At 39.9% G+C, this 27,627-nt stretch overlaps 1 protein-coding gene across 10 annotated transcripts in view; it reads left to right on the top strand.

Annotated features, from left to right (window-relative positions):
- Positions 1-27,627, top strand: part of PELI2 (pellino E3 ubiquitin protein ligase family member 2) — a 194,708-nt gene that overhangs the window by 40,131 nt on the left and 126,950 nt on the right. For 7 of the 10 annotated variants that reach the window (XM_025295473.3, XM_044924937.2, XM_044924942.2 and 4 more), the window contains exons 2-3: positions 14,088-14,217; positions 17,396-17,515. In XM_025295473.3, coding sequence (XP_025151258.2) covers positions 14,088-14,217; positions 17,396-17,515 — 250 coding nt within the window. The remainder of the gene's footprint in view (positions 1-14,087; positions 14,218-17,395; positions 17,516-27,627) is intronic. The other 3 variants (XM_006068138.4, XM_044924940.2, XM_044924939.2) reach the window with 1 other exon arrangement.

Here is a 27,627-nt window from a genome sequence, read left to right as displayed (position 1 = left end):
ACACTTACCTGCAGGGGAAACAGAGGGTTTCCCCCAGTTGGACTGGTTAGAGTGCCAGCTCTGCCACTGAATGGCTGTGAGACTTGGGGGAAGTTGCTTCACCTCTCTGTGCCTATTTTCTTGTTTCTAAAGTGGAGGTAAGTGAAGCACCTAACAAGTGAAATCTAGGCACTCAGTCGTGTCCGACTCTTTGCGACCCCATGGACTGTACCCTGCCAAGCTCCTCTGTTCACGGAATTCATCAGGCAAGCATACTGGAGTGGATTGCTATTGCCTTCTCCAAAGTGAAGCACCTACCGTGCTTCAATTAACTCAAAGCATGGAGTTACCGTGAGGATTCCATTAAGTTCATTAATACATAGGAATCATTCAGGACAGTGCCTGGCACAAAGGAAGCATTATGTATGTATCAGTGACTATGATTATTTTACCAAAAGATAGAAAGGAATATGCGGAGAAGGCACTGGCACCCCACTCCAGTACTCTTGCCTGGAAAATCCCATGGACGGAGGAGCCTGGTGGGCTACAGTCCATGGGGTCGCTAAGAGTCGGACACGACTGAGCGACTTCACTTTCACTTTTCACTTTCCTGCATTGGAGAAGGAAATGGCAACCCGCTCCAGTGTTCTTGCCTTGAGAATCCCAGGGATGGGGGAGCCTGGTGGGCTGCTGTCTATGGGGTCGCACAGAGTCGGACACGACTGAAGTGACTTAGCAGAAAGGAATATGATTATTGGGGAACAGTTAACAGTCTCTGCCATGAGAGGACAACCAGAGACTGGGCTCCCAGCCTGCCTCATTAGCTGAGGTTTCTGGGTGGCTGCAACTTTGTTATAATCACTGCAGGTCCCAGGAACTTTTACACTCCTGTCTTGCACAGGTCTTGTTTAGGCCTCCCTTGGGTCAGTACGAGAAAGGTTTATGAGCTGTGTTTACGGCTTTGACCTCTTAGTTTCTCATTTCTAGCTCTTCCTTCACTGTGGCTTGTCATTAATATACCAAGGAAGTAAATTAAAGGAAACATTCTATTGACAACTATTAGTTTATAACATTCATTCTTCATTATAGTAGTTATAGTAGTAAAAAGATGACTGTAAAGTGAAGTCCGTTTCCAGTTGGTGTTAATCAGAAAATGTGTATAAATGGGAAATGGAATTGCAATATGCAATACAGCTGTTTCTAACTTCTGCTTTTTTTCCCCAAGACATTATCCCCCTGCGTTTGTAGTAACAGTGGGCTGCATGGTGTAAGTGCATACTTCCCTTCGCAGTTCCCAAACTTGACTGCTTGGTCCAGGAAATTGTTGGCTCTGCACGTGCCATGAGAGTGGGATGTTAGACCAAGTCAGTGGGAAATACTGTCTGCCATGTCTTCCGCTTGGTGATTCATAAACCTGCCTAATTTTCTTTAATTCACTTGACAGACTGACTTCAAAATGAATTTTTTGGTTTATTGATTTGAGTAGTGATGCTATAACTATTTCTGGTGAACAGGATTCTATATATACTGGCTTGGACAGTATGAAAAATCCCAGTCTGCCTCCCAAGTTTAATGCAGATCAGGCTGCTAATTGTATGAGTTGCCTGCAGTTCCTGATCTTAACTGCATTCGAGTCAAGGTGTGAACATAAAGCCTAATACCATTTTCATCTGGAGGGAAACCATCAGAAAGACATGGAAGTTTGACATTGCCTGATTAGTGGTGCAGAGAATTTTCTTCTTTTAGGAATTAATCTCTTCTTTTAGGTAACAGGAATTTCAGACTTAAAATTTCAACAGTCTCTGTCTTTAGACCCGAGAAATCATTTTCCTACTCTAATGATAAATTACAGGGGTTAGAAGTTTGATTAGGATTATACATAAAATAAATATATCTGTGTCAAGAATATCTATAGTAGAAATGGAAAACTTGGGAATCTTTACAAGTTTTAAAAATTCAAGAATGATAGGTGCAAAGAGGTTTTTGTAGAGTAACAGCTTTCACAGCTGTGAAAAACCAAGTTCTTGTGTGCCTGAGAAAATCTATGCATGAATGGTCTTTTCAATGTGGCCATTTAACAACTTAGACACATTGTGGCCTTCTTTTGAGTATAAATTTAAATCTTCTGGTCCTCAGGGTTGATTTTATTTCTAGGTCTTGTTTCAGATCTAAATTGATTAATACTGTATTCTTAGAAGTCCACCTTTATTTCATGAAATATATACTTTTAAAACATTTAATTTATTTGAAAAATACACTCAACATAGATTTTTTAAAAGATACTGAAAATATAAGCACTAAATCATATGATAGTTTCTAACAATAATTGCTTAATATTTTAGTGTGTTTATTTCAGTCTTCCCTATTAAGTAGTTTGAACATGTTAGAGATGATACCATATACATATTTTTTATTCTCTGGTTTTCAAAATCCTTTTTCATTGCTATTAAGAATTAGCAGTAAATATAATTTCATCATATAGAACTATAATTATCAAGTTAATCCATTATTATTGAACATTTAGGTTATTTACAGTCTTTTGCCATTATAAATAATGACGTAGTTAACATTTTTGTGCATAAAACTCTACTTGTATTTCAAAACTATATTGTGAGGATAGATTCCTTCAAATTAGAATTACTAGCTCAAAGAACATAAGTACATTTATTAAGGCTGTTGATACATATTACTAATTATTTTACAGTGAGGTTGTGCCAATTCAGAGTCTTACCAGTGATATACTTGAATTCTGTGTCATTTCAACAGTTTGATAATTTTATTGGCAAATAACGATCTTGCTTTAATTTCATTTTCTGATTACTGATGAGATTGAACATTAAAAAGAAATGTCCATTAGCCATTGTGTCTTCTCTGTGAATTTTCTATTCATGTTCTTTGCTTATTTTTCTGTAGTATATCTGTGAGGATGTCTGTTTTTCCTTTTACTTGTAGCAGCATTTACCTATCAATGTTATTAAGCTTTTTCATATTATTACCAGTGGTTTTTCTAGTTTTGTTGGACATATAATTTTAGAGTTCTTGATATGCAAAAGTTTCACATTTTTACATATTTAAATGTACCAATATTTATGATTGTAGGTTTTTTTTTTTTAACGATGTTTATGTTTAGAACATTATTATTGACTTAAGTAGGGCTTTCCAGGTGACACTAGGGGTAAAGAATCCACCTACCAGTGCAGGAGACGCAAGAGATGCTGGTTTGATCCCTGGGTCAGGAAGATCCCCTGGAGTAGGAAATGGTGCCCCACTCCAGTATTCTTGCCTGGAGAATTCCATGGGCAAAGGAGCCTATGGGCTACAGTCCATGGGGCCACAAAGAGTTGGACATGACTGAGCACTTATATGATACATAGTCAACTTTGGAATTTTTGTGTGCAGCTCTAAGAAATTTTTTTCTTTCAAAGTAGATGGTTGGTTTCTGTACACGATTGAATAATCCAATTTCTTTTGCATTGGCTAGTGGCCCTCACATCATCTTACATTACTATATGTAGTCAAGGGTCTGTTTCTGGGGTGTTTCTTCTCCTTTGGCGTGTGGTTTTTGTTCTCAAGTAATTGACATTGACAAGTCGCTCAGTCTTGTCCAACTCTTTGTGACCCTATGGACTGTAGCCTACCAGGCTCCTCTGTCCATGGGATTTTCCAGGCAAGAGTACTGGAGTGGGTTGCCATTTCCTTCTCCAAAAATATTTCTTTGAGCCCCTTTTTTTGAGGGGGCAAGAATACTGGAGTGGGTTGCCATTCCCTTCTCCAGGAGATCTTCCCTACCCAGGGATTGAACCCGGGTCTCCTGTATTGTAGGCAGACGCTTTACCGTCTGAGCCACCAGGGAAGTCTTCCTACAGCAGTAATACTAGTTTTATATCTTCTTTTCCTTCAGTTAATACTTCTTATTTCTAACTCAGTGTTCTTGGTTAGACTAGGATTTATTTTAGAGTGGTGTTTAATAAAAATGGTAATGGTAAGCATCCTTGTTTTGTTCCTGATTTTTAATATAAATGCTTTTTAGTTTATTCTTTTACTTTTAAATAATTATGAGATGAAAATATTGTTTTATTCTCAGCTCTTAAAGACATTAATCTGAAACAGATGAAGACGTCGATCAAATGCATTTTCAGTGTCTGTATTAAGTGTGCATTTTTTAAAAATCCCATGTAATATAACCAGTCTTAGAAAGTTACACATTTGGAATTATTTCCAATTATCTCTAATTTTAGACTTTTTCCTTCATAGTGAAAGAGAATTCTTTATATAAAACTTTCATTTGGTATATATTTTATATTTTTGCTTTTTTAGCCCAAAGTTTTTAGATACTGAAGAAACTATGTTAATTGTTTTTGAAATTTATCTACTTTCTGCTGTATAATGCTGTGTAACAAATCATACCCAAACTCAGTGACTTGAAAGAAACAGTCATTCGTTCTCCTGAGTGTGGGTTGGTTGAGATGGCTCTGCTCTAAGGTGTGATGGAGTGGCTCTACTTGTGCTGTGTTTATGGGATTTGGATCTCCTCCAAGTGTCACTTGTCCTCCTTGGCAGGCTGGCTGGGACATACTCTTCCTATGGCCATGACGGAGGTGACAGAGGATAATCCTAACTGCCAAGCACAGCTCAGACCCCTGCTTGCATCATACGTTAACATCCAGTTGGCTAAAGCAACTCACTTGGTCCAACCCAAAATCCAGGGCCAGGAGGTTAACTGGAAGTATAAAGTCATGTCAAAGGGCATGTTTTCAGGGAGGAGTGAAGAACTGGGACCAATATTTCAGTCTACCACATACAGTTTATGCACCTGTCTTAATTGAGGTGATGAGATTAAAATAAAGAAATATTGGAGTGATAAAAAATGAATGTGTGGGATTTAATTTGGTTTTCAAGATTATTGGTGACCAGTGTGGAGTGTAAGATGGTAACAATTCTAGCGATTTCCATATTAAATGAAGTAAGTCAGACAGATAAGTATGACATGATATCACTTAAAAGAATATCTATATGTATATTTATATGTATAACTGAATCACTTTGCTGTACACTTGAAACTAACACAGCATTGTAAATCAACTCTACTTCAAGTGTTAAAAATGGTTAAAAAGAACACATGATTACTAATGGCAGAGCTGTGACTCAGACTGCCCTCTCTCCCAAAAAAGACGGTGCTAATTCAAGAATAAGATAAAGTGATAAGTCTTTACCTGGTCTTGAATTGTACAAATCTTTTACTGTATTAAACTCATTTCTTGTTATACTTTAGTTTTTTCCCTTGGTGTGATATTTTCTCTTTTTTGTTGTTGCTTTAGTCACTAAATCATGTCCAGCTCTGGCAGCCTCGTGTACTGTAGCCCAGCAGGTTCCACTGTCCATGGGATTTCCCAGGCAAGCATACTGAAGTGGGTTGCCATTTCCTTCTCTAGGGGATCTTCCCAGCCCAGGGATCAGACCTCTGCATCTCCTGAATTGCAGGCGGTTTCTTTACCACAGATCCACGTGGCTTATTTTCTCTTCTAGGAATAAAAAATTACTGCAGGGTAGTACTTAAACAATAATTTTCACCCCTAGGGTAAAAAAAAAATATGTTCTTTGATATAAAGGACCAATATTAATGTCTTGAATCAGAACTATTTTGGACTGTTGAAGCCAATGGCAGAATAAAAGATGTAGTCCTCAGTGTTTTAAAAATAATGTAAATAGCCTTCTCTATGCCTCATGCTTTGTGTACCTTCTGATATTCAGTGAAAAAAACTCTATTGTTGGCCCTCCAGTGATGCTAAAAAATCAAAGATTCAGTACAGTATAAAAACAAAAACAAAACCTTTATTTGGTGTTTTTTTTAGTGGCAGTACCGGTTTAAAATGAAAAAGGGAGAAGAAAGACTTCAGATAATATGCACATGGCTAAGTATTAGATAATAAATATTTTTCTTTTTGTGAATAGTTCTGTGGACTGGATTTGCTTTGCATGCTCTTTTCTTTCCTGTGACCTGGTTGAAAGAAGCAGGTTGGGGCGTGCAGCCTTCTTTAGTCCCAGGAGTTGAATGAGTGTGGAGAGAACAGAGAGAACAGGGGTCAGTGAGGGGTGTGCTGCTGATGAGGCTGGAGTTAGGGCCTCTCTGGACAGCTTTACCCTCATCTCCCACCCCTAAACGGCTCCCGAATCCAAGCTGTAGGATGTTAGGCCTTCTTCCTACTTGATGGGAGGGGAAGGTGAGGTTCTGAGATGGTCAGGGACTTGTGTGAATGTGGGACTCCATGCAGGGCCAGAGTGGGGCCTCCATTGCCTTCCTGCTGTACTTTTTGCTGCAGAGAGGCTGAGTGAGGGTGTGTGGGTGTATATATCCCGGAAGAAGGGCTGAAAATCTGTGTGTGGGAGCAGTTCTGTATTCCTGATAACACAGAATGTTTTAATGTTTCGCCTTGGGAAATACTGCGGTACAGGGAAGCTGGAAAACCTCAAGACAAAAAGCAACGTGCGAGTTTATCAACAGCTACACCTCAGCTGCCATAAAGACTTGAGGGGTCTTTGGACAGCCACAGCCTCACCCTTCTGAGACAGGATCCTGGTATTTGAGTTGGAGGAAATGCCTTGTCTATATCGAATTGAAATGTTTGAAAGAGGTTTGGGAATCTCTTTTTAATATTGAAATTGTAACTCTGTGTTGCTATCTTTGTAGCTGAGAAAACAGTCTCATCATAGGTAAGTTCACAGCATGAGCTCAGAAAAGAATTAGAGCTAGAAATCCTCTCTTGATCCCTTAAACAATTATCATTATTTCCATACCAACATGGTGACTGTTTCATTGAGACTTTCCTTGGTGTTAAGGTACCATGTAGAGGTGAAGGGGAGGTACACAAAGACACAGGAACTCCTCAAAGAGCATCCAATCCAAATGTGTGTGTGCATAGTCTCTGTAGTCGTGTCTGACTCTTTGTGACCCTGTGGACTGTAGCCCACCAGGCTCCTCTGTCCATGGGATTCTCCAGGCAAGAATACTGGAATGGGTTGCCATGCCTTCCTCCAGGGGATCTTCCCAAGCCAGGGATCAAACCTGGGTCTCTTATGTCTCCCGGCATTGCTGGCAGATTCTTTACCACTAGTGCCACCTAGGAAGCCAACAGATACATATGATAGCGCCAATAATGAGGCTGCAATGATGCTTTATTGACTATGCCAAAGCCTTTGACTGTGTGGATCACAATAAACTGTGGAAAATTCTGAAAGAGATGAGAATACCAGACTACCTGACCTGCCTCTTGAGAAACCTGTAAACAGGTCAGGAAGCAACAGTTAGAACTGGACATGCAACAACACACTGGTTCCAAATTGGGAAGGGAGTGCATCAAGGCTGTATATTGTCACCCTGCTTATTTAACTAATATGCAGAGTACATCATGAGAAACGCTGGGCTGGAAGAAGCCCAAGCTGGAATCAAGATTGCCGGGAGTAATATCAATAACCTCAGATATGAAGTTGACACCACCTTTATGGCAGAAGGTGAAGAAGAACTAAAGAGCTTCTTGATGCAAGTGAAAGAGGAGAGTGAAAAAAATTGGCTTAAAGCTCAACATTCAGAAAACTAAGATCACGGCATCTGGTCCCATCACTTCATGGCAAATAGATGGGGAAACAGTGGCTGACTTTTATTTTTCTGGGCTCCAAAATCACTGCAGATGGTGACTGCAGCTGTGAAATTAAAAGACACTTACTTCTTGGAAGGAAAATTATGACCAACCTAGACAGCATATTAAAAAACAGAGACATTACTTTGCCAAGAAAGGTCCATCTAGGCAAGACTGTGGTTTTCCCAGTGGTCATATATGGACGTGAGAATTTGGACTATAAAGAAAGCTGAGCACCAAAGAATTGATGCTTTTGAATTGTGGTGTTGGAGGAGACTCTTGTGAGTCCCTTGGTCTGCAAAGAGATCCAACCAGTCCATCCTAAAGGAGATCAGTGCTGGGTGTTCACTGGAAGAACTGATGTTGAAGCTGAAACTCCAATACTTTGGCCATCTGATGCGAAAAGCTGACTCATTTGAGAAGACCCTGATGCTGGGAAAGATTGAAGGCAGGAGGAGAAGGTGACGACAGAGGATGACATGGTTGGATGGCATCACCGGCTCAATGGACATGAGTTTGGGTAAGCTCCAGGAGTTGGTGATGGACAGGGAGACCTGGCATACCGCGTTTCATGGGGTTGCAAAGAGTCAGACACGCCTGAGCGATGGACTGAACTGAACTGAATGATGTAAAGCCAGTGTCAGGCACTTACTTACTGGTTTATATGTACCTTCTTATGCACAGTTGGAGCAGTGTGTTAGTGTGTTCACTATTGCGGTGAATTGACATGCACGCCTGGACGTGGGGATCAAGGTATAGGGTTTATCAGACGCCACGCTTCGTTTTCACATCTGTTCCCTCTGGTGTCCCTGGCCTGTTCATCCACAGCGTCTCAGTAACAGTAGTTGCTTGTGGTTTATCTGTGCTGCTGACAGAGATGTTGATTTCGAGGGAGGGCAGCGCCTTCAGTCTGTAACAGGAAGCGAGGCTGCCTCTGGAACGTGGCCATTTGATGCTGACGGCGCCTCCTCTCCTGTAGCTCACGTTCTCACTCCCATCCACACAGGTGCTGCTCTGTGAGTTCAGGCTGGTTAAGATCCAATGTGATGCCTCTGCAGTGTTCTGGAAGCCCTTGGCATGCCCTCTCTTGCTATTATTTCCTATAATTTCTTTTTGACAAATGCATTTTTTAGGTGGCAGGTGTCTTCTCAAGAATGTATCTTTGTGTTATTTGCCAGGAGATGCCTTGAATTTAAAAGTTGTCAGTATTGGCTACTGGAAACAGTGCACAGTTTGGAGTCAGACAAAACTGGGTATAGCTTTGCGTGCTGCCTGCCACCTCTCGGCTTCTCAGGTGATGCAGTGGTAAAGAAGCTGCCTGCCAATGCAGGAGACTCAAGAGATATGGATTCGATCCCTGGGTCAGAAAGATCCCCTGGAGTAGAAAATGGCAACCCATTCCAGTATTCTTACCTGGAAAATTCCATGGACAGAGGAGCTTGGAGGGCTACAGTTCACGGGGTCACAGAGTCAGACATGACTGAGCACATATTCATGTACTGCCCGTTTCCAGCCATGTGATTTATGTGTGGTTCAGTCATTCGAGCCTCTTACTGCCCTCTAGGAGCCTTTCTCACAACGTTTCTTGGCACATAATAAGTGCACAGCAAATGCCATTAAAAAGAATTAATGTGTGAACTCTGGATTTTAAACCAAAAGAAACCATATATTACTTTGTGAGGTTTCTTTCAAGTGTTCTTCATTGTCCTCTGCAGCTTCTAAATACCTTTACCAATTATTTGCCCTGCATATATGATGAGCTACATTTTCATCACACGTGTATTCAATAAGTGGAATTTTTTTTAAGTCTCCAGATTTTTTTTTTAATGTGAAGCTTGAAAGGCAACTTGTGGGTTTGAATAAGAATAGCCCTGTTTAGCAGCAGCAGCAACAGCCGAAACAGATATGCCCACAGCGCTTGGAAATCTTGTTTTTACAAAGTCGCTGGCTGAAAACCTTGCCAGGCCAGAGAGCATTCTAACTTTCTTTCATAGAATAGTAACTTTTTGCCTTTATGAGCAGGATCTCATCTGTCTGTCTGGGTTCTGCTCTGCTGTACAAAAGACACACTGTATGTCATGTAGTTGGCTTGGCAGGTGTCAGTGCCTGTTGCATGCCCAGGCACTAAGGCAGGTGCTAGAGATGGATTCACATTCCGGGGGTGGAAGGGTGTCGTGGGGAAGGGACCAGGCAGGGAGGTGAGAAGGGCATGGGGAAGATTTGGTGACAGTGCTTGCCTTGCATTAGATCAGAGGTCAAAGGGGGGGCTGTGAAACCAGGAGAGGGAGACCATGCTGAAGGGTGGGGCTTGTCGCAGGCGTCTGTTACACGTCATCGTCTATGCCAGACCTAGGGCATGAACACATCCACCATGGTACTTAACACATGATTCTCTTAGGCGAAGCACACTGACTGAAACTGCCCACCCTGGCCAGGCACCATAGTAACCATTTGCATGAGTTGCTTTATGACAAGAGGTCCTGGTAAGGAACACAGAACTAATAAGCTACCACCAACCAGAAGAATTCGGGAAAGGTCAAAAGGAGACACCATGTGTCTGACCACCTCCCGGAACCCTTCTCGCTGGTATCCATCTTGGCTAAGCAATGCATGCACCACCAAGAAGGACTCTGAGTCAGAATGAATGGTCAGAGACAACCGGGAAACTAATCCCTTCACCATAAAACCTGAGACTGCAAGCCAGGTGGCAGAGCAGTTCTCCTGTTCTGGAGAGGTAAGCTTCCCTTACCCTGCTGCTCTTCTCGTGGGTGCCCCTTCCCCATAAAAATCTCTTACTTTGTCAGCACGCGTGTCTCCTCGGACAATTCATTTCCGAGTGTTGGACAGGAGCCCACTCACGGACCCTGGAAGGGGTCCCCCTTCCTGCAACATTTCTGTGAGCCAGGAATCTGGGCAGTACTCAACCAGGCAATTCTTCTGTCCCGTGTGGGATCAACCTAGGTCACCTGGTGTAGTCAGCTGATGGATGGGCTCGTCTGGAGGGTCCACGGCAGCTTCAGTCACATGTGTGCTAATTGAACAGGCTGTTGGAAGGCTGGGCTCAGCTGGGACTGCTGACTGGAGCCACCTCCATGTAGCCTCCTTGGCATGGGAGGTCCCAGCTTCCTTACAAGGCAGCTCTGAGCTCCCAAGAGACAGAAGTTCTAAGGCTTTTACAAGACCTGGCTTTGCAAGTCTCAGCATGTCACTTCCTTCCCATCCTGTTGGCAGATAAGCCACTAAGGCCAGCCCAGGTGTGGGAAGATGGAGTTAGACTCATGGTCCCTGGGAGAAGTAATGGGAACTTCTGGCTGTTTTTAATTGACCATGTTGTGTACCTTGATAGGAGAGCCATTGAGAGATGTAAGGCGGCAAGTTGGATGATGGGTAGATGACATCATCAAATGTACTTTTAGATTTGGAGGCAGATGATGTGTGCTCAAGGTTGGAATTGGGGTGGTGCGGGTGGAGTCCTGTTTCAAGGTTCTCGGCTATGAGGAGAAGATTAGAAAGAGAGAGGAGGCGCTGAGTGAGGCTCCGTGGAGAGGCTTGCTTGTGTTTACTTGGCTGGTTTGCTCTGAAGATGGGTGAGGTCATCAAAGACCCATTCTTTTCCAAATCACACTGGCCTCTTAACTGATGACATGCCATTGAAAGTCTCTCTCCTCCTATCTTTGGCGATACAACTTTCTCTTGGTCCTGGTTCTTTGGCCTGTGACTAAGAAGGGTTTACTTATTTATTTGAAGATATAAAAGGTATTTCTTGCCATATTTGTGCATCTCTGCTCCGCTGATTGAAATTAAAATGTTTCTGTATATGTTAAGTTGACATTCCTGGTTTTTGTGTTTTCATCTTTATATTAGATATGGCTTTTGGGTTGCAGGTAGAAGAAACCAATCTGAGTTAGCTAAAACCAGAAAGGATTTCATGAACAGGGGTCAGAGTACATCTGGGCCAAGAGACACCCTTAAGGATCCTCTTTGCGTCTCTTTTCATTTCTTGTCCCTGTTCATCTGCTTTGCTCCTCACTTCACTGCTGCTTCATCACGGAACAGACTCTGACATCCCCACAGCTCCGACGCCTACAGTTTGCAGCTCTGGCCATCCACACAGACTGGTGGGTTGTCTCTGGGTCCCGGCTTTGTGTTTTCTGACATGAGACTGTCATTGGCCAATTGGGACCAAACGTCTGTCACCAGCCACTCAGTGGGTAGGGTGCTGGCCTGGCCATTTCATTCAGATGTAGTACTGGACTTACCTTAGGGTGTTCAGGGCTGGATTTCCTAGAAGGGATGTCATAGTGAGCAGATCTCTTAAAAAGCATCTGCCACATTCTTTGACCAGTTTCAGCAGTGTGTAGTTGAGAGAAAGGTGCAGCGGAGAGCTGGGCAAATGTAAGGGGCACAGGACACCTTGCCAGATCTTGTACCAGTTGTTCTAGGCCACAGTGATGAAAACGTCCCTTTAAATTGTTTAGGCCCTGCCTTTGATTCACATATGTTTCTCTTGATACAGGGCGCTCATCCTAGAGTAAGTGATGTGCAAATATATTAAGACACAGTTGATTTATAATGGTTGTTTAATCAGGGATATGTTTGTTAGAGTAGCGATCACAGGTATGTTTAAGAAAATCATGTCCATTATTCTGATCTTGGCTCTAAAAAAGGAGAGGAGTAAGACTTGAAACAAATGATTTCTGTACTCTGGAGACATTTTCTGTAGCTGACGTTCCTTTATGATGGAGATGGAAACAGATTAAAAACACAGCAGGAATAACTTCTGGTAATTTAAATCCATTATCATACTGCAGCTACAGAATAGTAAAACAAACACCGCAAACCATTGTTCTGACTTTTGCTGTTCCCCTTGGGCCTCGTGTCCCCTTTGCCACACTGCCCACCGTGCTCTCTGGGTGAGATGGGCGAGTGGCAAAGGCAGGACTTCCAGGAGAGCGTGGAGCCGCCACCCACGTCACCTCTGACTTTGGTGATTGGAGGGAGCCTCAGAGTTGTCATGTTTATCCACACAAATTTGCAACAATTCCTCTTTTGGTTCTGTTCAAAAGAACTTCTGCCAAGAGGGAGCTGGAGAATAAACAGGGCATGAGACAGAAGTCAGAATGTACAGGCACCTGTAATCTAGATTAGAAAATACAGGTGAAATGGAAATGCTCTTGCACACCTGCATTCTTTTTAAACACTGGTATTGGCTTTCAGGCAGGGGTCCCCACTCCCCCCCCCCAAAAAAGGGGGACTGCACAGCAGGAGGTGAGCAGGTGAAGCTTCATGTGTATTTACAGCTGCTCCCCATTGCTCACATTACAGCCTGAGCTCCACCTCCTGTCAGATTTGAGATGGCATTAGATTCTTCCCTCATGGCTCGGATGGTAGAGCGTCTGCCTACAATGCGGGAGACCCGGGTTCAGTCCCTGGGTCAGGAAGAGCTCCTGGAGAAGGAAATGGCACCCCACTCCAGTATTCTTGCCTGGAAAATCCCATGGACAGAGGAACCTGGTAGGCTACAGTTCATGGGGTCGCAAAGAGTCAGACACAACTGAGCGACTTCACTTTCTTAGATTCTCATAAGAGAGTGAGCCCTCCTGCGAGCTGCTCGTGCCAGGGGTCTGGGTTGTGTGCTCCTTATGATAGTCACCCCCAAACCATCCCCCCAACCTACCCCCTGGTCTGTGGAGAAATTGTTTTCTACAAAATCTATCCCTGGTGCCAGAAAGGTTGGGGACCACTGGCTTACGGTATTAATTTAGGGAAATCTGCTTAAGGACAAGTACTATTTCCCAGGTGACTTTTTAAGATAGTTGATAGTTTGTGGACTAAAACTCTGCTTTTATACCTTTGGGCTTTTTAATGGGCAACCTTATAGAGGCATACTTTGTTTAATTTTTGAAGGCTAGCTTTCACTAACTTGACAGTATAGGGTTCAAATAGCAATTGGAATGGAGGTAGAGAATTCGGAACTTTTAAGAATGCAAGCAACTAAATTTGATCTTCTTACAAATAAAGATCCTGCAGACATTAAGATGATTTGAGAGTGAGAGATGAGGTTTAATTAGTATGCTCTTTTCTAACCAATTCATTTAAAAATATTTCTCTAGTGTTTCTCCAGGGTCCATTAGGATGACATTTGTTGAATTGAGCTGGCGCTAATAGAGCCTCTGCAGAATTCTCATTTGCTTATTTATACTTGGTCTCTTCTGAAAAGATTTGAAGAGTCTGACTTTATAGAATAAGGAACCTATAATTACTTGGTATATCACTCTTAAATTAAGTTTCTGGAAGTGATTTGAATTTCATTACAGCCGAAGTCTCTAAGCCTGTTTTGTATCCCTTTTGTGGGGTGGTTAGTGGACAAGTCTTTATGAGCATTCCTGTCTTTTCCCTTAATTCTGTCAGACTTTTATTCTGAATGCCTTTAAAAATCTACAAATAAACAAACTCTTTCACCTCTGTTTATAGGTACAATGGTGCTTTACCTAATGGAGACAGAGGCCGGAGGAAAAGCAGATTTGCTCTCTACAAGCGGCCAAAGGCTAATGGAGTCAAACCCAGCACAGTCCATGTGATATCCACTCCACAGGCGTCCAAGGTAGGGGACTCCTTGGAATGGGGAGGGCCGACAGTGAATCATGGGTGTCCTTGTCAGCTACTCTTTCCTTTCAGCCTCATTTCTCTGTGGGCCAGTGTCTCGGCCATTTAAGCTGGATAATCTTGGTTGTGAAAGGCGGTCGTGTACACAGCCCATTGTGTGTTTCACAGCATCCCTGACCTCTACCCACTAGAGGCCAGTAGCACATCAACCCGCATGTCCCCAGCCGCTTTTGGGACAACCAAAACTGTCTCCCAAACTTGCCACGTGTCCTCTGGGGGCTGGAGGGTGGGCACACCTCCCCCTCTGTCCCCTACCCCCATCCCATAATGAACCACTGCTTTAGGGTGTAGTGGCGTCAGCATATATCAATTGAGGATAGTTGTGGTTGAGAGAGAAACGATGTTCCTTTTCCTGAAGAGTGTTCTGTATTAAATTTTGGTATAAACCTCATTAAGATTTGCTGTTTTCCTCTGTTACTTGAGCAGTGGGTGTTTTCACACAATTTGCATGTACATGGAATTGAATTTGTGTAATTATTAGATTGGAAGTAAATAGAGCTAAGTGTAATAAGAAGTCTATGATACATACTTCTTGTAAGTGAGAAGTATATAAAATGTTCATTTTTTATGAATATTTCATTTGTTTTCTGATCTGTAAGTGTAGAGGAAACCTGAATTTCCATTCTGGTTTATATAGTCTACCTATTAGATTTTATAACAATTTTTCTTTTAATTAAACATGTTATTTAATGTGTATAGTTTACTTTTTAGAAAATAATTATATCTACATGAAGTTATTTTATATGGGGCACTGGCTGTATATATTTATCGTAATGGGTTTGAACCATCTGGAATAAATAAGAGACTTTCTTTCATTTTTTTTTTTTTTTTTGCTGAAAACCAGCGGTTCAAAGAGAAATGAACAACTTCATGGAAGCATATGTGGTGTTTATACTCAGAAACAGGTCACCTCTGTTAACCTTTTTATTTAAAAGTTCTTGTTGTTTCTGAAGCAGTGCCATGGAAGAAGTTTGCAAGATTGTGCCAATTAAGAATCTTTTGTATTAGGGAGGGAATGGTTAGATCAGAATCTATCAAATACCAAGGAAACAGGAAAGAATAATACATAGTGGCCATATTTTTGGCTAGAGAAAGGGAAATAAGGTGCAAGTTTTAGGCAGGGAAGGACACTCGCTAGGGTAAACAGAGGAAATCAGCCTTACAGATTCTGAGAAAAGGAGGAAGTGAAATGGCAACAGAATCTTGGAAAGTCAAAGAATTATGAGAAATATTTTATAGTCCAAAAATATTTGGAGGGGAAGGATACCAAGACAAATGTTGTTAAGCATGTGATGAGTGCCAAAAATACTCTGATATTATAGACATGGTCTTTATAATTTTGTCTGTGTGTCGATATTTATCTTTTCTCCTTTTGGTTCTGTACCTTTTTATGTCTCCTTTTTTCAATCACAGATTTTATATTGATACAATGGCTTCAGATATTTAAAAAAATTATAGAAATCTTTGGTTACTTAGGCTTCATGTTATGGTAGGATATGAAATACACCTTCCATTAGCACTCTTAGAATATCATGGGTCTTCCTTACTCATTACCCACCTCCATCTGCTCCAGTTTTAGCTTTTTCTATTTTACCTTTGTATCTGGATTTTATCTGATGATATTTAGATTATAAATCTTTTGGAAGCTGTCTAAATCTGTTTAAAAGTATCATTGAGAATACTAATAGTAGGGGAAATTGTGTTTTGGTGTTACCACCTGGGAAAACATGCATTCTCAGGGCCTCAGTTTCTCATTTATAAAATGAGTTTGTGATGGTCAGGAGCCATGTGGATTCAGGGAAGGTATTTTGGTTACAAGCAGCAGAAATGATTCTGGCTATATCATGCCAAAAAAAGAAAATGTGGAGACATTATTAAAGGTTAGGATGCAGCTAGCTCTCTGAATTGGGGGAGATTTTGAGTAACCAGGTTTTGTGAGAGAAGTGAACCAGAGTGTCCACAGGAGTTAACGTAGATATTCTTTCCAGGGTGTTATAAAGTGGCTCCACTTTTTTAATTTTCAGGAAAGAGAATCCGATAGGTGTGCACAGGGTCCGTCAAGCATGACCAAGGGAGATGAGTGGACCCAACATTTTTATCGTGAGCTGATCACCTGCCCCTACTGCCTTTCCCTTATTCATCTGGGGACCTGCATGTCCAGGGCCTCATGCACAGGACTTCATCCTACCTGAACTGGTACCTTAGTCACAAATCCCTGTTTTTCTGTTCCCTTTTGAACTCCCACCCCCAGTTGGCATTGCCCGGCTGCTCCTCTTGCCACCTGCTCTGTTGGCCCTAGACAAAGTCTCATGTGTTAAACCTTCTCCTCAAATGCTGCTCCTCTACCTCACCATAAGTGAGTCCTGGTTTTTCCCCAGGATGCTCTTTTTCCATCTGTTTAGTTCATGACTCTAGAAATGATTTCATTTTGCTTCTATTTCAGTCTCTTCTTTTGTAACCCTATGTTTTTCATCTAAGTTCCTTCCTCCCCTCCTCCTTCGGACCTCACTGATCTATAGCCCACTCTTCTGCATGTTTCCATGACCCAGGCCCAAGCTCAGTCTCCCTGCCTCTCCAGGCCCCATTTAGCTATATAGGAGCATCCATGGTGTAACCTTTTTTTTCTTTTTTAAACACATCCATGGTATAATTGAAAAATTGTAACTTTTCAGTTTCAGAAACTGTCACTTCTGTTCCACTTTCCCTACTAATATGATGGACTTGAGAGCCCACCGTCACTTAACCTCTACTGTTACCATAACTTCGAGTTCATTCTACTCGTGTATGCATATACTTTGCTTATCTGATTTCATCAGGGCTTACAGTCCTTTAGCCTGTCCTTACTTGCCATGATTGTTAGTGTGTTTCTAGTCTTCCTTCCCACTCACCCTGTTTCCCATCGGAAGGCCTGGGTATGTGGTCGTCTTGGTGAAAGCTGTTTGACCTAAACCAGCACATGCTTTGCTGTGGAATTTCTAATGCTGCAATATTGGTAATGAAAGGATCATCTTTGAGTGGAATTGTACAAGTGAGATCTATTAGGGTGGGGGTGGTTACTGTTCTTAGAACGCGAGGGCTTGGCCTCTTGACTAGGTTGTTTCTTCCCTCTGCCACAGTCATTCCTTCTGCCCCACAGTCTGGGGAGAGACCAGGGAGACCCCTTTGCTGATGGTGGTGGCAGCTGGAAAATGGGCCCTCTTAATCTTCCATGCATCCCAGCATCCAAGCTAAGTCAGGTGAGGGTGGCAAGTGTGTGCCACTGTTGTGCAACTGCTATTTGTGTGATCACTAATTTTATAATCTTCATTTGTGTACATGTTTGCTCTTGAAATAGTAATACTCAAAGATATTTCTCCTGTTATGTAACGTGTTTTAAAAAGACGAAACAAACCTGAAGCCCTGTTTTACTTTTAGCAGGTCTATTACATAGATATTGGGCATTTAGCAATTTATTTCCATTTGTGTTCAATGGATATTTAGCCCTTTTCTGTGGCCAGGCATCATTCTAGGTATTGGATGTACTATAGGGACCAAAACATGTCTGCATGGAGCTATTTGTCTTGTGAGTAGGCAAACAGTAAGTTATCATGTGGATACATTTTTAACTGCACATTTTGAAGAGCATGATGCAGAAAAAGAATAAGGGGCTGTGAGAAGAGGAGATGCAGAGTTTCGTCTGGGTGGATGGGGAAGGATCTCTAAGGAAGTGTCCTGTGAGCTTCGAGCTGAAGAGTAAAGAGGAGTTAGTCAGGTGAGCAGAGAGGTCTGGAACTCTTAGGGTTCTGGTTGGAAGAAAAAAATTTTTTTTTTCCCAAGGAGAAACATTGAAGGGTGTTCAACAAAGAGCGTGGCATAATATGACTTAGAATTGAGGTCAATTTATGCTTGTTCATTTACTTTTCAGTGATGGGGGTGGGCAACGATTTTACTTTTACTTAACCTGTAAATAGTAGACGGTTGTGGTGGGGTTGGTGATGATGCCTGATGGGTAAATATTTTGCTGGCAATGTGGTTTAAATTTAGCAGCATTACTGTGGAAAACTCTTCATCATGGTTTCCCCTTCTTAGATTGTGTTTTATTGAAATCTCCTTTTTTGGAAATTTTTGCTTTTAAAAAGAAATTGAATAGCACTGTGTTCCAGTTGGCATTATTTCAGAATGGAAAGTATCAGTGGTCCTAAGAGTGACAGTTTAGAGAAAAATTAGGGCTATTTACTGTGACTGTCACAACCAGGACTGCTTTTAAGCTCTTTACATTGGGATGGCTCTACTGGTTGATAAGATATTTAAACTCGTCCTTATCAGTCAGTGAGTGATGTAATAGTAAATGTGAGAAGTGGGAAAAGCTAATAATACACATTTCAGTGTGAACTCATTAGTTCAGCTATTTTTCTGGGCTTTAGTGGGGTCTGTTTCTGCAGCACTCATGGTCTGTCCAGCCTGGGTCTTAGTGGCATATCTCCACTGCACATTCCTTGTGAAGCTGGAGCCTTCTGTGCTTTCAAAGAATCATCTGTTTATCATTATCCTCAGATTTTTAAAATTGCTACAGCTTTTTAAATAGTTTTTATTTTGGTTCCTTTCATTGTTACTGCACTATAATTCTTGAGTTAGTAGTATCTGTTGTTTTGATATTTATAAGTGCAAGAACTAATTTTATTATATTATTATAAATGAAGAGGCAGCAAAATTTTATTGTCTTAGACATCATAACCATGAATATTCTGAATCTGTCAGAGGCGATAAAAAAGAAATATTAGTAGTAAGCTGAAATCCAGAATATCTCTTGATACTCCACAGGAATACAAACCTAAAACAAATAATTTGTATGTCTAGGGTGAAACACAGTTTGATTATTTTAACAAAAAACATAAACATGAACAGCCTCTTTTTTTTTAAATTTATTTTTTATTGATGTATAGTTGAATTACAGTGTTGTGTTAATCACTGCTGTACAGCAAACGAACAACCTATCTTTATACCTCAAGGGACTAGCAAAAGAGCAAACTTAAGCCCAAAATTAGTAGAAGGAAGGAAATAATAATAATAAAGGTAAGAGCAGAAATAAATGAATGAGCCCAAGGAGATTATAGAAAAGATTAGTGAAACTAAGAGCTGGGTTTTTTTGAATATAAACAAAAGAGACAAGTCTTCAGCTGGATTCAGCAAGAATAAAAGAGGACTCAAAATTCGAAATGAAAGAAATGTTACAACTATACTATAGAAGTCAAAAGATCATGGGAGACTGATATGAACAACTATTTACCAATAAATTGGTTAACATAGAAGAAATAAATTCCTAAAAACATAAACTCTACCAAGACTGAATCATGGAGAAATGGAATATCTGAACAGATTGATTACTAGTAAGGAGATTGGATCAATAATCAAAAACCTCACTACAGACAAAAGTCCAGGCCCAGACTTTGGTGAATTCTACCGAATGTTTAATGAAGAATTAATACCAATACTAATCCTTTTCAAATTCTTCCAAAAAGTTGAAGATGAGGGAACAGTTTTAAACTAATTTTTATAAGGCCAGCATTACCCTATTACCAAAACCAGACAAGGACACTACAAGAAAAGAAAAAATACATGCCAGTATTCCTGATGAACATAGAAGCAAAAATCCTCAGTAAAATTTTAACAAACCAAATTTAATAGTACATTAAAAGTGTACATCATACACTTTGATCAAGAGGGATTTATTCCAGAGAAGCAAGAGTGATTCAACAACTGCAGATCAGTCAGTGTGATATGCACATAACAATATGAAGGATAAAAACCATGTGTTCATTTCACTAAGTGCAAAAAAGCACTTGACAAAAAAATCCATTTATGATTAAAAAAGACCTCAGCACACTGAGCACAGAGGGAATGTACGTCAACATAATGAAGACCATATACGATAGCCCACAGCTAACATCATACTCAGCAGTGAAAAACCAAAAGCTTTCTCTTTAAGATCAGGAATAAGACAAGGATGCCCATTATGGCCACTTGTATTCAACGTAGTACTGAAGCCCTAGCCAAAGCAATAAGGCAAGGAAAGAATGAAAAAGTATCCAAATTGTCAGGGAAGAAGTAGGATTGTCTGTTTGCTGATAACTTGAAATTGCATATCAAAAACCCTAGAGATTCCACCAAAAAACTTTTAGAACTAATAAACAAATTCATTAATGCTGTAGATTACAGAATTCAGTAATGAATTATAAGAGCAATGAAGAAAATAATCCCACTTACAGTTGTATCAAAAAGAATAAAATCGCTCAGAATAAATTTAATCAAGGAGGTGAAAGATCTGTACACTAAAAACAAAAGTCATTGATGAAAGAAATTGAAAAAGACACAAATAAATGGAAGGCTATCCTCTGTTCATGGATTAGAAGAATTAATACTGTTAAAATGTCCATAGTACTCAAAGCAATCTACAGATTCAATGTAATCTCTATCAAAATTCCAGTACCATTTTTCACAGAAATAGAACAGATCATCCTGAAATTCTCATGGAACCACACAAGACTCTAAATAGCCCAAGCAACCCATAAGGATGAAGAACAAAGCTGGAGATATCATATTCCTGCCTTCATTCTATATTTCAAAGTAATTGCATCATAATCAGAGCAATATGGTATTGGCACAAAAATAGATATATAGAACAATGTAACAGAATAGAGAACCCAGAAATAAACCCACACATATATGGTCAATTTATGATGGAGCCAAGAATACTCAATGGGGAAAAGATAAATGCTGTTGGAAAAATCGGACATCCATATGCAAAAGAATGAAACTGGACCACTTACACAAAAATCAACTCAAAATGGATTAAGGATTTGAATGTAAGACTTGAAACCATACAAGTCCTAGAAGAAAACATAGCTTTTTGACATTGGTCTTGGTGGTGATTTCTTGGATTTGACACCAAAAGTAAAGGCAAAAAAAGCAAAAATAAACAAGTGTGTCTATACTAAACTGAAAGACTTCGGCACAGCAAAGGAAACTGTCCACAAAATGAAGAGGCAACCTACTGAATGGGAGAAAACATTTGTAAATCTGTGTCTGATAGGGGTTGCTGCTGCTGCTAAGTCGCTTCAGTTGTGTCCGACTCTGTGTGACCCCACAGATGGCAGCCCGCCAGGCTCCGCCGTCCCTGGGATTCTCCAGGCAAGAACACTGGAGTGGGTTGCCATTTCCTTTGCTTTGCTATTGAGTTGTATGAGTTATTTATATCTTTAGGATATTAACCACCCCCCCATAGGGGTTAATATCCTAAAGATATAAATAACTCATACAACTCAATAGCAAAGCAAAGGAACCGTAATGATATGATTTTAAAATGGGCAAAAGATCTTAAAAGACATTTTTTCCAAAGAAGGCATCCAGATGACCAACAGATACATGAAAAAGTGCTCAACGTTACTAATCATCAGTGAAATGCAAATTAGAACCAGAGTGATATCACCTCATGCCTATTAGAATAGGTGTAATCATAAAGACAAGAAATAACAAGCGTTGGAGGGAACCCTTGTATACTGTTGGTGGGATTGTAAGTTGGTGTAGCCACTGTGAAAAACAGTTTCGAGATTTTTCCAAATAACTGAAACGACAATGACCATGTGATCCAGCAATGTAACTCCTACACGTGGAAAGGAAATGAAAAAGAAAATCTTGAAGAAGTATCTGCTTGAATGAATATCCCATGTTCATTGCTATATTATTTGCATTAGCCAAGATATGGGAACAACCTGTGTTCATCAACAGGTGAGTGCATAAAGGTGTGACATATATTATATACAATGGAATATCGTTTAGCCGTGAGAAAGAAGGACATCTTGCCATTTGTAACAGCATGGATGGACCTTAGGGGCATTGTATAAGTGAAATAAGTCAGGGAAAGACAGATACTGTGTATCACATATACATGGAATCTAAAGAGCTGAACTTGCTAGAAACAGACTAGAATGATGGTTACCAAGGGGTGGGGGAAATGTGGAGATGTTAGTCAGTGTATAGACCCCCAGTTACAATTTGAATAAGTTCTGGGGATCTAATGTACAGCATGTTGGTTATAGTTAATTATACTGTTTTATATATTTGAGAACTGCTAAGAGTAAATCTCGAATGTTCCCACCATACGAAAGAAATAGTAATTTTGTGATATGATGTAAGTGTCATGAAATATTTCATGAAAATATCAAATCAATCTTGACAACATATCTGACAACATACCTTGACAACAAGGTATATATTGTGTACTTTGACAGCATATCTCATTATAGCTGGAAAAAATAAACTGAAGTCAGTTTTCAAAAAAATGAGAAAATAACTTCCCAAAATATTTTATCAAAGGGTATTGCTAAAGCAAAGGAAAAAGTATTTATGAAATACTGACACAATATACAATATAAAGTAACTTTCTGACTTGAAGTATTTATCAACACTTAAAAAAATAGTTCTTATATGAGTGTATCATGGCAGAGTTATAGTCCTGATTGTTGTAAAACACATCTATTGAGATAAGGGAACAACTTTTTGGAAAACAAGAATTAGGCAGTAAAATTTTAGTTATAGACAAATCTACAACCATTTCACATAGGAGTGGTTTAATAATTTACTTAAAATGCAATATTCAGGATTTTGAAGATAGGTGATGGTTTTTATTGATCTCACAGAGCTAAAAGGAACAGCATCTGAAATATATTAAACTTTATTGTCATACTCAAGAAAAATGGTCTTAATGAGAAATATTTACATGAAAACTTGATGAATTTTGTTCAGATGGTGCAAGTATAATGCTAGGGAGAAAAAAGTCTGGAATTATAGGAAAACTTCTGGATATTTTTATTTGATGTTGTTTACTTATTTCTGGATCATGGCATAAAAAGATAGAAGTCAAATAAACTTATGATTTATTTGATCTTGTGTTATTTAACTTTCTGGTATTTGGTATACGTAAGAACTTGGAAGTGAAATAAGTACAGTTGACCTTTGAACAACACAGGCTTGAACTGTATGGGTCCACTTATACATGGATTTTCTTTTTTCAATAGTAAATGCTGCAGTACTGCATGATCTGCAGTTGATTGAATCCCTAGATGCAGAGGAACCGTGTATATGGAGGGCTGGCTATAAGTTATACTAAGATTTTTGACTGCATGGAGGGTGTTTGCCCAAAGCCCCCATAAGTCACCAACTTCAAGGGTCAGTTGTAGTTGCCTTTGGATGGACTCTGTTTGGAAATCATATAAGGACGACTGCTTACTTTAGTAGACAGCATTTGAATAATTAGTTTTATTTTTTTTAAAGATTTAACTTTGTTATATGCTGTTCTAACTATTCTTATTTCTTAATTTTAGAAGAAAGAAAATTGCTATTAAAATGGGTAAATTTCTTTGACAAATAATAGGTAATAGAACATATAAAACAAAATACAAGAAATTGATAGAGAAACAGAGAAACATTTCAAATGAAGTATTCCAAGAGAAAAATTATTAAATTATCCAACAAGTTACATGAAAATACACTTATTTGATGACAAATCTGAGGAATTGTTTAAAGAAGTTATATATATTTAATATATTGGTTCTTTTTAGTATATTGGTTCTTAGAATTTAGCTAGTTGATTTTTATCAAAGCACCATAGATTGAAGGTAAACAGTATTTTGTAAAAATAAGCTAGATAATTGAATGTGACAGTTCAGTAAGTGATTTTCATAGTGGTGATAGAAATAGTGAATAATATTAAGGTTAGAAAAAAAGTTGAATTTAGTTGACATTAGTTCACCATAAGATAGTATAGTATTTACCAAGAACAGTACTATGTTATAGAGAGAACCTGTATTATCAAGACTTAATTCACCTGTTGTCTTGCAGTAACTAGGGGGTGTTACTGAAAGAGCTTGGTTTGTTGTACTGAATCATGTCTCAGACATTGCTTGTGACAGAGGCACATCAAATAAAGGATCACACCAGTATTTTTAACAATTAACAGATGACTTGGAAATTATTAACATGATTTGATGAATGTTTGGTGTTCTAACTTGCAGTTTTAAACTGTGTAGTTCATACTTAGAGAATAAACGGAAGGCTAAAATTTTTTTGATTTATATGCTTTTTCATTTTCATTATAATTCTTAAATTATAATTGTTAAATATTGTCACTATAATTTTCATTATAATTGTTAAATATTGTCACTCCTGACATGAATAATTTTAATATATCTGAGATTAGGTGGTTGTCTCATTTTTTGTTTTATGTAGCATGAGTTTTAAGGTCAATAATTGGTTATTATTAACTAGTACATTTCAGTGAATTTTAACTCAGTACATTTATTGATGTTTTTCTTAAGTTTTTGATAGTTACTACAAATAGTGTTACATGTAGCAATTTGCAAGTTCTCTTCCCCTCCTACTGTTTTTGGTTTAGCTTTGACTTCTGTTCACAAGGGAAGCAACAGTAGGCTTTCTTGTTTAAGTACATTTTCTTTCAAATCACCAAAGTAAAGTGTTGAGAATTTTTACTGCTGTGTTCAAGTGAGGCAGCTTGACTTGTATTGGTACTTGTATTTGACTTGTACTGGGACAGCATAATGAGCACCATTTCCCCATTCAGATTTGTGTGAGAGCCTTTATGGTAGGTTTTAAGATGTTGTATAGTACTTTTAAGATTAAAGTTTGAAATGTGATTCACTGCTTACTGAGAAGAATTCCACAAAGTTGAGGACTATTCCATTTTTATTAGTCTCTGCAATGAATACAGTTTGGCACTAACATTTTTGTCTCCTCTAGCCCTTCTTCCAGCATACATGGTTTCATCGTTTCAGGCACTAACGTCTAATTGTGAGGGGTTGTGTGTGTGTGTGTGTGTATATGTAGAATAATTGCTGCCTTCCTTTCTGTTCATTGATATTTAATCTGAACTTATGCTTTGCTGTGTGGTGTGAACAAAATTATTCATTGGTTCCTAGAAAAAGAGACATTTGTGTCTTTAACATGTGGTTGGCAGACTAGTGCCCACCTGCCCCCTCCCCCCACCCCCCCAATCAAGATGCTCATTCCTGGTCCGTGGAACCTTGTGAGTATCTCGCATGGCAGAGAGGACTTTGCCGATGAAGGTCATGGAGCTTAAAATAGGGATTTTACCTTGGATTGTTGGGGTGGCCCAATGTAATTGCAGAGGTCCTTACAAGTGGAAGAGGGATGTGGAAGACTCAGATGTGAGGGAAGGAGCAGCAGGAAGGTTTGAAGCATGAGCAGGACTCAACTTTCTGCTCCTGGATTTGAAGATGGAGGAAGGGGGCTATGGGCCTAGAAATGTGGGCAGCCTCTGGGAGCTGAGAACGGCTGTGGCAGACAGCAGCAAGATAATAGGGACCTCAGCCCTGCCGGCACAGGGAACTCAGTTCTGCCAACAACCTCCGTGTCCCTGGAAACTGATTCGTCCTAGAGCCTCATAAAGACCCACAGCCCTCCTGACCCCTGGATTTCTGCCATGTGAGACTTGGGCAGAGAAACCAGTCAAGCCTACCAACACTAGACCTGTGCGATAATAGAGGTGTGATGTTTGTAGCTGCTAAGCTTGGTGGTAACTTTTTATAGCAGCAAGAGAAAACTTACAAATAGTATTTCATGGGACATGAAGTACAAAGTACCTTGAATTCTGAGCAGTTCTTATGTTTGAAAAGGATAGGGAAGCCATCAAAGAATTGGCAGGCAGGGAAGGTGGTTTTTGGTTCTTTTCTCTCGGATCCAGAGTATTGGAGCTGGAGAGCTTGACTCTAGCATGTAGTAAATCATCAGTGTAATTATCTGCATTACTGATTATATAATAATTATATGATTTACTTGATTCATGTATTAGTTGGAAAAATCATATTTAATTTGTGTTGTCCTGAAAGCACCATTTTATTAAAAAGTTGCTTTTAACATGTCAGTGTGGGTTAATATTTGTATTTATATTTATCATTAAGCATTTGCCTAAACCTATTTGAATTATGACTGATTCAGTCACTTGAACCCATCCTGTCTTTTCATGGAGGAAGAGAATCTATTGCTATAACTTTCTTTAATAAAAACATGGAACATGAAAGTTGAAAGGAACTGTATTCAGATTGACTTTTCATTTTACACATGAGGGACCTTAAGTGCAAAGAAGCCCAGTAAGCAGTCTCAGATCACTGGGCCAAGTGTGTTGCCCAGGACCTAGGAGTATCAGTCTTTAGGTGTAAGAAGCAGGTGGAAAGTGCCGTGAAGGACAGGAACCAAGCTGGATTCTGCTCGTAGATTCTTACCTCCCAGAAGTGTGACTTGGAAAATCCATTTGTTTCCAAACTGGGACTGCTGTGATGATGAAAGAGATGAATGTGGTATTTGTTAATAGAAATGGAAGTTACTTTGTGAACTTAAGGATAACTAGCATTATTGGGATAAGTTGTCCAGTTGGAAATCAGGTGCTTGGCAGAGAGAGCCTTTGCTACAAAAGGAACAATGATGGAGACTTCGATTGAAGCAGCTGGGTTGTTTACGATGGTAGTCACAGCAACAAGTGGTAACAGGTACAGTTCAGTTCAGTTGCTCAGCATGTCCAGCTCTTTGTGACCCCATGGTCTGCAGCACACCAGGCTTCCCTGTCCTTCACCACCTCCTGGAGCTTGCTCAGACTCATGTCCGTCAAGTAATTGATGCCATCCAACCATCTCGTCCTCTGTCATCCCCTTCTCCTGCCCGCAATCTTTCCCAGCATCAGGGTCTTTTCTAATGAGTCAGTTCTTTGCATCAGGTGACCAAAGTATTGGAACTTTAGCATCAATCCTTCCAATGAATATTCAGGACTGATTTCCTTTAGAAGTGACTGGTTTGATCCCCTTGCAGACTCTTTAAGAGTCTTCTCCAACACCACAGTTCAAACGCATCAATTCATCAGTGCTCTGCTTTCTTTATGGTCCAACTCTCACATCCATACATGAATACTGGAAAAACCATAGCTTTGACTATGCGGACCTTTGTCAGTAAATTGATGTCTCTGCTGCTTAACATGCTGTCTAGGTTGGTCATAGTTTTTCTACCAAGGAGCAAGCGTCTTTTAATTTCATGGCTGCAGTCACCATCTGCAGTGATACTGGAGCCTAAGAAAATGAAGTCTGTCACTGTTTCTCCATCTGTTTGCCATGAAGTGATGGGACCGGATGCCATGATCTTCATTTTTTGAATGTTGAGTTTTAAGCCAGCTTTTTCACTTTCCTCTTTCACTTTCATCGAGAGGCTCTTTAGTTCCTCTTTGCTTTCTGCCATAAGGGTAGTGTCATCTGCATATATGAGGTTATTGATATTTCTCCTGGCAATCTTG

This window comes from Bubalus bubalis, chromosome 11 (genome assembly GCF_019923935.1).
Source record: "Bubalus bubalis isolate 160015118507 breed Murrah chromosome 11, NDDB_SH_1, whole genome shotgun sequence".
Lineage (NCBI taxonomy): Eukaryota > Metazoa > Chordata > Mammalia > Artiodactyla > Bovidae > Bubalus > Bubalus bubalis.
Note: the sequence above shows the minus strand (reverse complement) of the source record. Positions and strands in the feature narration are given on the sequence as shown.